Here is a 10,820-nt window from a genome sequence, read left to right on the forward strand (position 1 = left end):
CGTGAAAAGCTACCCATCCACAACTTGGTGTAGTCGTCTTCCTCCTTCCACTAGATGTGCAAGTATGCGAATCATGCAATACAGCAACCTGCAAAATTGTACAATTACAACTTCGAACACAAACAAAACCTAAATTCAAATGTATGAATTAACATACCACAATGGTCGGGAGTCCTTTCTTTTCCTCTCGTGCATAAATCCTCCAAGGGCAATCACCACCTTTACAATATCCGACATATCTGGTAGTGGAAGTTACATCGATTCCAAGCTCGAACTCGTGCTTTATGGCATATTGCCTCATAGCAATTCGAAATTATTTCATGTTAGGAAACAAACTACCAGGTTGCATTGACGGATTGATTTTATCATACATAACCCTCTTCTCATTTGGCAGGTAGTCTTCAAATGATTGGTCTATAGTATTGTCTCCAAAATTAATAGGCTCCGATTGATCCAAATTACTTGTATTTTCCTGTGACTTTCCCTCCTCATTGACGGCTGCATCTCTTGCATTTTCCTTTGTCGTTTCCCCCTCATTGAGTCCTAGATTACAATACATCTCCATCTCACTTGCAACATCACGTCTCCCTTCCTCCTCCCATAAATCACATAGTACCATAGATTCCTAATCTAACCTCGATTTGTCTTGTACCTTTTCATTTTCCTGGATGACAAGTCTCTATTAAGTGAATTCACATAATCATAACCTCACTATATTTTACTTAAATGAAGCACAACTAACCTCATTAACTTTATTTGCACCAAATGCAACTAACGGTAAGGAACTTGAACAAGGCGGTGGTGAAGACATCACGGGACCTGCCATTAATTCAACCAATAATTTACAAAATTAAAGGTTACATGTGCACGATTCATACCACAGCAAGGCACAAATATCTACCTGGATTTTCAGATATGCCTATGTTTGCATCATTGAACAGCTCTAAATCCACAATGCTCTATCCACTGCAAACAAAAACCGAGCTAGATCTTGTCAGTTCTGTTCAATTTGTAGTACATCATGGGGGGAGGAGACACGAATGGGGGGAGAGAAGTTGAATCAATCAAGAACAACAGAGACAAACTCACGGTGTCGGACAGGCGTGTGGGGAAGAAGCGGGGACCTTCATTCGGCCCCTAAACGGTGTCGGCTGCAGGGGTTGTAGCTCGGTCAGACAGGCGTCACCGGCGCCCTTCAATCTCTTCAATCGGCGGCTCTTCGTCGGAGGCTGCTGCGCCCGGCTAATGGAGGAGGAAGACGATTGAAGGACGCGACGGCAATGGAGGACAACTCACGGGCTCGACATCTCTACGGGCTCACGGCGACGGCGCAGGGGGACGGAACCCGGTGTCAATGAGAATAATACTGATCTAAACCTGTAAATGGTTTAGTCATATCTATTTTAGAGGGTTAGCTATGCCCAACTGTTTCATAAGGGAGAAACTCTCTCCTAGACCTCTATTTCGTCGAAGCCAAACCCTCGGTGTTTCATAATGACAAATTTCTCGCCCGCGAGGGGCCGGCCGAGTACCTGAGCTGATCACGAGTCTCTCAGCGAGTGCTGGAGAGCCCACTATGTCCGCCGCCGGCGGCGACCTGCCGGAGACTGTGGAGGTGACGCTGCGCGCCGTCGGCCCGTCCCGTCCAACCACCCTCCGCCTCCCTCCGCTTCTCTCGGTCGGTAAAACTACCACCCTCCTTTAACCTTCGTCTAGGCTGAGTCCCCTCCCTCATGTTGTAATCGTCTCTTATAGGTCGCCGAGCTGCGCGGCTGCATCGCGCGCGAACGCCGTCTAGCAGGCACGGAAGAAGTTCGACTCCGCTTGATCCTGCGGGGGAAGACGCTCCCGCACCAAGACGACAGCCATGTCACTCTCCGCGATGGGGGTGGGTGCCCTAAATCTGAACCCCTTATGTCTTCATTGGCGATGTGCGAGATATGTTCCTAACATCGCATACTGATTTATTTTCAGTAGTTTTGTCTTTTCGTCTATAAAATCCGTGCTGTCTGTTCAATTGAGTTTGTCATGATCCATTTACACGCAGTTCTGTTCATATGAGAGTTTATATATAGAAATATATATTTTCGTGATTTCTACAGATACTCTTATAGTCGCCGTGGCACCTAAGCCTCCTGTTAATCATCTTCTTGATGATGACGTTGAGGACGAAGAAGAGGATGAACTGGTACAATTTTCTTGCAGTACTTGCAAAAGCTTTGTAATGTTAGATATCTTTGTGTTCTTCATAAAAGTCCACCTCTCTTTCCATTTCTTTAGAAGTTCAGAATACCACAAACGACAACCTTGTGGAAGAGGAAATTTTTTATGTTTCTTCGAGACAAATTGAGATTGCCTGGTAATGTGCATGCATGGTGCTCATCTATTTTCTGGTAAAATGAAATGGCATTGTGCTGAATGTAATACCTATTCTACTTCTTCAGATATCATTTTGATGGCGCTGTTTTCTCTCAGTATGAAAGCATGGATTATCATTGCAATGTGGTTCCTATTGGCACCGATTGCTCAGAAGTACGACATTGGACCTTTATATGTAAGTAACTTCTTTAGTTATCAGAAACTCTAACCAATTTTTATCAGTGATGTACAGTATACTCATCCTGACAATGAAGTGCATGTAAGCATTTGAAACACATCTAGATAGTTATTGAAGAATTGAACATATCAATTTCGATCTCCATCCAAGGTTATACTGATATTTTGCTGAACCTTGATGCTACTATTATGTGTAGTAAAATTTTAGGGGCCGGAATGACCAAACTTAAGGATTTATTCAACGTTTCAGTTCATTGACAAACGCTACTGTTTGCTGTATTCAGATAATTGGTACTGGTTTCTTGATCATACTTATTAATCTCGGAAGACGACAGCAAGGTGATGTTAGGTATGTCATCTTATAACTTCAGTTTGTGTTATTGTTCTGTTGTTGACAGTTAAAGCCTTTTATTATGTTTTGACCAGCATTGCATTCTTTTGTACCATGCAATAAATTATGCTTACAACTCAATTGTTTAACATGGATATATGATATGTTATGGTACTTTGCATATTTTGGTCTTCTTTGGTGTTATTGGCTGGTGTGCTGAATAAAAGCAGTATAGCTAAAACGTGCTGCATTCGTTGCAGAAAAATATGTCTTTCCTAAGTGAAAGGCAAAGTTCTCCAACTGCAACAGTAGCTAAAAGGCTGCTTGTACTGCAGCATAAAAGATCTTTTTTCTTTTGGTCAACAGCTGGTTAGTGGCAATAAAATAGTGGCACTGTCAGCTACCAGACTTTGTGACTATTTTTGCTAGAATAGCTGTGATTTAGTTTTGGTATATGTTGCCTTATTGTGATGACGTATTGTGAAACTGGAGATAAACTATTCTCCTTTTCATTGGTGCTTGTATTTTTTTCACCAGTGCTACTCATAAGTTGATTTGTTCAGTTCTAGTTTGTCTGGGCCTGTCACCAGTGGCGGAGCTAAAGGGTGGTCCGTGTGTCCTAGCCCAAAACCAAGTAAACTATGGGTATTAGGTATAAAAAATATTATGTATAAACATATTACTTTTAAGCATCAACTTTGTTTTATTTATTTGACGCATCTATGAGGACGAGGCAACACATCATAACAAATATGTGAAGCTCCTAGGCTTGCAATCACACCATATGGCTATCTGGTTCTAGATCAAGCGTGCACAATGACGCTTTCAAGCAGATCTAGCACGACTATGCATATCACATGTTCTAGTTAGGCTTAGTAAGACACGTTGTATGTTTTTCGTTGGTGTCAAGTCGCTTAGGTAGAAGAAGGTCGTGCTCACCGTGCAGGTATCATAGATCTAATCGACAACACCCGATTGATCAATTCTCATACAATTATACATACATGCGCAGTACATACAACAAAATTTTTATTAATTCTTTTATACTTTTTTTGAGATGTCAAATGACTTTTATACTTTTATTTTTAAAATGTAGATGATTGTACGACCTTTTTATTTGACCATATTATATTTAGTAAATTTTTTATTACATGCCTATTTGTCGATTGTTGTATTTATATTGTGAAAAAAATAAACTGGACCACCCATCACTAAAATCGTAGCTACGTCACTGCCTGTCACGCTGATAAGCCAAATAGATGTTTCTCTGCTAATAAGAGTCTATGACCCAGACTATCAACTTTTCTTTTGGCAGTGCCAGTGCTTTGCATTCTGAAAAAATAAAAAAAGGAAGACGGCCATTCAGACACAGAGATCTTGTACTAACAAATATAATTGTATTAGCTGATGAAACAGTTTATGACTTCAAAGTTTGAACTTTCTGCTTGTTCTACCCTCCACGCAGTGCATACTCCATATTCAACGAAGATTTTAGGGAGCTGCCAGGAACACTTAATGCAGATCGCATTGATGCAGACATCCGGGCAGGTCAATTTTAAGCCCTTACTGGGCATTGCAGAGATAGGGACCATGGTATGCTGAGATTTGTACAGAAGCGTACTGGGCATTGCATTTGTTTGTGCATGGAAAGCAGTGTGGAGATAAAGGCTGTGCCCCTCTAAGGTTAAGGTCAAATAAATTTCTGACCTGTAAGTGAAAATGTTGCCTGGTTACAATTGGAAATTACCGTGATACTTTGCAGATCTGTACTTGTGAAACCAAAAGAGCAGAGTAGCTTAAGACTGGCAACAAAGTGATTTTATTCCTCTCTTGCAAGTTCTTGTGTCCGCTATGAGCCACAAAGTCCTATATAGCAACTTGCATTTATGAGTTTCATTCAAGTTAATGTTGGTACTAAGGTTCTTGCCCAGGTTAAGGGCATGTTTGGCCAGAACCAGGCTTTGGTTGCCTGCAAAAAGTTTGGACCTGACTCACTAGATGCAAAATGCAGGCACTAGCCTGGCTCACCAGAGATTATAGTTGTTAAGGTGAGTGGCTCCCTTTTCACCTTTTAAGTGATAAGGCGTAAGGTGAGGTGACACCTTACTAATATATAAAAAATAGGCAATAAAAACAGTATATATAAGAATATAGTCTCAAATAAATAGGGATAATAGTATTAAAGTAGTAAATAGGTGTGCAAGTCCAATATAAACCAACATTATAGACATAAACACAAGTAATAGATAATAGTAGTAGTAGTCTAGTAGAGTAGATAACACTCGTCTCTCAAGGATTTTTGAGAATTAAGAGTATTTCCATGTGCAATGTAACGAGGCGTACTTCAGTGACATGATACCCGTGGCCCCAACATAATAGAAATCCTTACCCGAATTATCGGTGTATTCCCCAAAAAAACTGTGGCAATTCACACAATGGCAGGACTAAATCCTACAGAAGAATCACTGCAAAATTTATATACCCCGCACAATGCCACTGGCTCAAAAAAAAAAGTTTTAAGGATCTGCCATCATGTAATAATCCCCATTTGAAACAAATCCAGGATTGAAGTTCAAGACCCTCTCGAGTTTTTGTTGATTGAACACTTCAACTTCAACCAAGAAGACGGCGCTGACTGGCCGGTGATCTGAGAGGTTCAGACCGGAGCTCCAATATGATAGTTGTTTGGTACCCTTCCCAAACCATAGCACACGATCGCACCTGATTCATTGGCAATACACTGAACAGTTGAGCGTCTTCGAAAGGACAACCAGTTACTAGAATAGATATAGTAGCTAGAATTCTGACAGGAAATTTTCAAGTTCAAAAACGTGGCAAAATAGACTCTCAAGAATGCTAGAAGAAATCTCAAGTTTAGAAACATGGTCATGATCTGCATGCTTCAACTTGGTATATGTGGATATATGCATGCCTGATATATTTCTAATCTTAACCAGAAATACAGTATAATCAAAGAGACTTAACCATGCTGGAGATCTTTTTTTCTCCTCCTCATTATGAAGCTCGCCAACATATCTGGTTGTATTCCTTTCGTACTTGTAAGTTGGTGGAAAGTTAATCAAGCCTTCCTTCCAACCAACAAAAGTATTCCCACTTACTAGCTCCTTCGTTAGCTGAAGTATATGCAAATAGCACTCAATTAATTTTCAGAATTTGGAAAAACCTACCCTTTTTGGATTATAGATATAGGGCCGGTTTGGTTTAATGCCTAACTTACCACACTTTGCCTAACTTTTCTGCGTAAGGTTAGTTCTTCAATTCGAACGACTAATCTTAGACAAAATGTGGCACATTTAGCCACGAACCAAACAGCCCCCATAGTATTATCAGACTGTAGAATGTGGAGCGATAAAGTATTAGTCAAACCTGATCAGACTTCAAAAGGTCATCCCACTTCTTCATACCCACCAGATATCGCACTTCAGAGTCCGGCAGGTCAATGCGGTAGTTAAGATCCCCGAACCAGAAAATCCGACTGCTCCAAAATGAAATTCTGACATGAAATTAATCGCTTGATATAAAAACTTTCATCCAATGAAATCATGCTAAATTGCACTGTCATTAATTTTTTTCAAAAGATGCCATTAGAAATATACTATATGAATCACAAAAATTTACATCTACCATTAAAGAAGCAAACTTTGAAACAGATCATGGCATCTCCTTGTGGTAGTGGTAGAATTTACACTTGAGGGTGTTTAGGATGTTTTTTTTTTGGTCTTAGGTCAAGATCTTGTTTTATTTTATTTTAAGAAGGGCACAAATGTAATCTAATCCATTATTTGTGCGCTGTAAGGGATCTGATCCACTCCTTCTCCATCTATAATATAGTGATACACAACTCTCCTTCGATTCAACCGAAAAAAATAAAACAAAAAACTTGTTTGGGGGGCGGCGTGTTTGGCCTGAGCTGATTACTTATTGTGTAAACTTACAGTCCATAGTGAAGAGAGAGGAGGGCATGCAGAACTTACGATGCATTATTTTATAATTCTTTGTTAGCTATGGAATTTGGTAACTAGGTGTCACTGACAGATATATTTGTGTCCACAATAAATCTATATTCTTCTGTTTTACATGCAATAAATCAAACGAACCCAATAGCTTTTCTGAGTTAGGCATGTTTATGATCTAAGGAGTAACTAATTTTCAAAGGAAATAGCATCATGGGGACAAAAGTGGTCTTTACATACTCATGAGAAGGAATCTTTTGTGGACGACCAGCAGCAAACAAGGAAGAAAACCTTGTTCTTTGTAAAATCTCGTAAACATCAGCATTCCTTTTTTGTTGATCTCCTGATTTATGACCAGATGCAAGATGAGAGCAGACAAAGCACAATCGAGTTTGGAAAAGAGACATGCTGATGGAAATCGATCCCTGCACAAGGAAAAAAACAAGATTGACTAGCTAAAATCAGCATCTTCATCCAACTCTGTACATCAACAGACAACAGAAATATATATCCTGTAGAGGATTAATGATGACCTTGTTGCCCATGTAGCCCAAGAGTCCAACCCCAACCGGTGATACCTCCAGATTGTTAACATGTCGCCTCAGTTTTCGGGAAACCCATACAGAAACATGTATACCAACCATTTGTTTACTGACAATTCGCACATAATTTGCACGATGCACGGAAGATTCTCTTTTCCCAAGAGTAGCACAGCCCTCAACGGTGTCTTCAAAAGTTGAGTCTTCTTCTGACGCCAAATCAGATAAGCGATCAAGTGAATTTAAAACATCAAGCTTCTCCTGCTGTTCAGACCATAACATGCTAAGATTTCCCGAGCTATGATACTGCCTTCTCATCCCAGCATGCAAATCTACATCCTGGAGCTCAAGACCTCGAGGGTTTCCCACAAAGTTGGAGCTAAATAACCCCAAACTCATGACTCGCCTCAAGCCTGTACCTGACACCAAAACCTTTGATGGAGTGTCGAGTGGATATTCTGGCCAGTCCAATGAACTGGTCCCATCGAACCAGCTGCAATGAAGCTCACTCTTACTAGTTTGCCAATCTCTAAGCTGAGTTAAACTTCCTGTCACTCTATCTTCAGGTTTGGATTTCCCATCGCCTGAAGCAACAGGCCTTAGTAATGGCGAGAGTGGAGCACTGTAGCTTTTGCAGATTGTCCTGGTTTGCTGAGAACTGTTAAGTGTTTGGCGGATAAGAGCTTCCCATTTCCGTATTGGTCTACTGTCCTCTGCTCCCAACACATTACCAGCGCTTAGTGGGACAACTTCCTGGAAACTGAACACAAGTGAAGCCATTTAAATAGAATATCCTGAACCAAAGGTTTCATATTTTGCGGATCGGAGGTACATACCCTAAAACATACAAGTCTGCTGGCTCTTGTGTACAAAGCCACTCATCAAGACGAAGGTCATCACTAGGCACTCTTCCAGCAACATTCCATGTACCTATCATCACCCTGGTGGGCGGTGGCAACCTCTATTATTTGAGTGCACCCATGCTTGACATATAACACATTTTACATAGTAAAGAAGAAATCATAAAAGCCAAACCTCACATCTTTGTTACTGATGTAGTTAACACGTAAACTCTCTGATTTCCTTCTCTGAAGACTTCGCAGAGGAATTGTTTTCTCTCCTACAAAGAGAGAAGACAACTCAAAATCAAGCACATCACAATATCGAACAAATTCCAACACCGGAAAAGTTTTAAAAAACCCATGGGCATGAGACATGCATGACAGGATTTGCGTTGTGCTGAAATTATGACCATCAATTGTATCCTGGCCATTCAGGATTATGTTACCTCAGATATTGTGAATATACAGAAACCACTACAATTTAAATCCTCATTTCTAAACTCTATTTATAGGGTATCAACATATCCGCATAAATCTGAGCTTTGCAGGTTCAAGATAGGGTATTATTTTGCAAATCTGTGTGTTAGTGTGTGTGCTTGGAGATTCTTCTCCCCTTGTACTCTATGTACACTCTATTCTTCTTAATGAAATGACGCTGCGTGTTTGAGAAATAATTTTGCAAACCTAAAGCTGCAAGAGAATCATTGTTATGCCACCATTAGGAACAGTATGGTATTTTTCTACAATGTTGTAGCAAGCAAAGCAAACTTTAGCTCCACAAGCACTAGTCAACTAGTTATAATGAATGCTACAATAAACTTACAATACATGCCAGAGCTGTGCTATTATGTTAAACTTGATTTCCCATTTAAATGGCCGTTTAGCCAAAATAGTCACTATATGGTAGGTGACCCACTGTTAAGCATTTAGGAAAACACTGCTTAAAACGCAGTCAAGCTATAGACATCACTGTAGGCGTTTATGGAAACAATCTTACCTGATGATTTGCTAATCATGTATTTGAGATTTCCATGTATCTCAAAGAAGTTATTATCATCTCCAGAGTTAGTACCGTCTGAGAAAAGGTGTAAAATTCTAATTTGCGTGAAATTATTGAGGATACAAGCAAAGAAATTTGTAGAGAATACCCATGCAATTCCTCATACCACTATCCTCACTGCCTGTATCAAACTCGTCTTCGCTGAAATCATTTAATTTCGGCCTGATGTTTAGCCATTTTTTCATCACCATTGAAGACCAAAATGGCTGCAATTTATACCAGGTCAGATAACTCGGCATTATCAAGAGCAGTAAAAGGGAAAAACGATCCATCATAATTCATACAAGCATATACTGAAGCTACCCATTTCTGCAGATTACCTCTGACTGTTTTCTTCTTTGATCTCTCATCATCTTCAACGCTACAAGGAAGGCTAGGAACAAAACTTCGAACCTCCCTCCATTTCAAAGAAAAGACAGGTCCATATGTTCCAACTATCTACTAGGGGGATATGTTCCAACGAGTTACTAGGGGGGAAGCAGATGCAAGATAAATACATACAGGAAAGATGCAACTAGACAAAGTGGAAGTCGGCATTAAGTTTCCAGCTAGTTCACTGTTACCACTTGTCCTTCAAATTGCAGAATAGCTTTTGCAGCAGTAAGATCCATATTGAATACTCCCACCGCTGTCCACTTGGTCATGGAGAATATGTGAAGTAGACACCAATATAACAACTGTTGCTTTCTAGCATAAGAAAACTAAGAAAAGGGTAGATATGCGAAAATTTGAGCACAATTGGTGGACAACATCCAGTGTTTGTCCTGCATGAACTTCTACCAAGTGCACATGGTCCAACAAGACATTATACCATGTGACAGGGACAAGCACAGCATCATCATACTGTTCGAAGAGATGGACAGGTCCACATATGTGTGGATCATACTGGATTTGATGGGCTCTTCAGCGTGTTCGAGAAAAGAAATACTGGATTTGATGGATCAAAACAGCCATTACTTATTAGCACAGACAGATGACGCAAAAAATTGGTGGAGACGGGCACTATCTGTGGTCCTGGTCCTGTTCACTTTACTATGGAAATAGAGAGACACTAGGCTCTTGGTTCCGAATCAAAGAACAGGAAGGCCTCTAACCATCTAGGATAGCAAGATATTTCTCAAAGTGAAACAGAGTGAGACAGCTCACATAAGAAGTGGAGGAAGAGCTACATCAGAGTGAAACATTAATGTCAACTAGTCGGTTGCTCGTGCGTTGCGACGGCTTACAACAATATCTATGTAAACTATTCAGCAAAAAAATTTCAAGTTTTTTTATTGATTGTCCCCGCTCTCCGTATAATATTTTTTTGATTTTGCTAACTGATGTTATTGTTTACTCCATCCAATATGTCTTGGTATAACACGGCCAATGAAGTGAACGATTAGAATAGAGTTCACAACGACTGATTAAACGAACAGAGATTATAAAATGACATAATTCCACCATACAGACACCAAATAAGAGAAAGTTTGTGAGCTCAAGTTTCTAAAATAAGTCCCATGAACTTAAACTTATAAA

At 40.0% G+C, this 10,820-nt stretch overlaps 2 protein-coding genes across 10 annotated transcripts; one reads left to right on the top strand and one right to left on the bottom strand.

Annotated features, from left to right (window-relative positions):
- The first annotated feature begins 1,466 nt into the window (after positions 1 to 1,466).
- LOC103632345 (ubiquitin family protein) lies at positions 1,467 to 4,781 on the top strand. 2 transcript variants are annotated; one of them, XM_008654155.4, is made up of 8 exons: positions 1,467 to 1,678; positions 1,756 to 1,888; positions 2,103 to 2,188; positions 2,281 to 2,359; positions 2,445 to 2,554; positions 2,841 to 2,905; positions 3,451 to 3,539; positions 4,353 to 4,781. In XM_008654155.4, exons 1-8 carry the CDS (start codon positions 1,577 to 1,579, stop codon positions 4,487 to 4,489), a joined length of 801 nt encoding a protein of 266 aa, XP_008652377.1. In that variant the 5' UTR covers positions 1,467 to 1,576; the 3' UTR covers positions 4,490 to 4,781. The 2 variants fall into 2 exon arrangements, with proteins under 2 accessions (XP_008652377.1, XP_008652378.1); XM_008654156.4 differs by lacking the exon at positions 3,451 to 3,539.
- Positions 4,782 to 5,030: 249 nt separating this feature from the next.
- On the bottom strand, positions 5,031 to 10,043 carry LOC103632346 (type I inositol polyphosphate 5-phosphatase 2). 8 transcript variants are annotated; one of them, XM_008654159.4, is made up of 10 exons: positions 9,623 to 10,034; positions 9,409 to 9,508; positions 9,240 to 9,317; positions 8,436 to 8,520; positions 8,237 to 8,341; positions 7,395 to 8,160; positions 7,102 to 7,286; positions 6,275 to 6,383; positions 5,873 to 6,021; positions 5,031 to 5,608 (listed from the first exon to the last, which is right to left on the bottom strand). In XM_008654159.4, exons 1-10 carry the CDS (start codon positions 9,653 to 9,655, stop codon positions 5,404 to 5,406), a joined length of 1,815 nt encoding a protein of 604 aa, XP_008652381.1. In that variant the 5' UTR covers positions 9,656 to 10,034; the 3' UTR covers positions 5,031 to 5,403. The 8 variants fall into 8 exon arrangements, with proteins under 8 accessions (XP_008652381.1, XP_035816804.1, XP_035816803.1 ...); XM_035960911.1 differs by having other exon boundaries at positions 9,240 to 9,337; positions 9,623 to 9,731; XM_008654158.4 differs by having other exon boundaries at positions 5,039 to 5,608; positions 6,275 to 6,401; positions 9,623 to 10,043.
- Between the last annotated feature and the right edge of the window lie 777 nt (positions 10,044 to 10,820).

The sequence above is a fragment of the Zea mays genome, chromosome 7 (genome assembly GCF_902167145.1).
Source record: "Zea mays cultivar B73 chromosome 7, Zm-B73-REFERENCE-NAM-5.0, whole genome shotgun sequence".
NCBI lineage: Eukaryota > Viridiplantae > Streptophyta > Magnoliopsida > Poales > Poaceae > Zea > Zea mays.

Excerpts from the sequence above, each read along its gene's own strand:
- LOC103632346 (XM_008654158.4), bottom strand. The coding sequence starts at position 9,655 with ATGATGAGAGATCAAAGAAGAAAACAGTCAGAG. Across the intron at positions 9,318-9,408 it reads TACAGGCAGTGAGGATAGTG|ACGGTACTAACTCTGGAGAT; the intron begins GTATGAGGAATT and ends ACCTTTTCTCAG. Across the intron at positions 8,342-8,435 it reads ATCAGTAACAAAGATGTGAG|GGTGATGATAGGTACATGGA; the intron begins GTTTGGCTTTTA and ends ACCGCCCACCAG.
- LOC103632345 (XM_008654155.4), top strand. The coding sequence starts at position 1,577 with ATGTCCGCCGCCGGCGGCGACCTGCCGGAGACTGTGGAGGTGACGCTG. Across the intron at positions 1,889-2,102 it reads TGTCACTCTCCGCGATGGGG|ATACTCTTATAGTCGCCGTG; the intron begins GTGGGTGCCCTA and ends TGATTTCTACAG. Across the intron at positions 2,360-2,444 it reads AGACAAATTGAGATTGCCTG|ATATCATTTTGATGGCGCTG; the intron begins GTAATGTGCATG and ends CTACTTCTTCAG.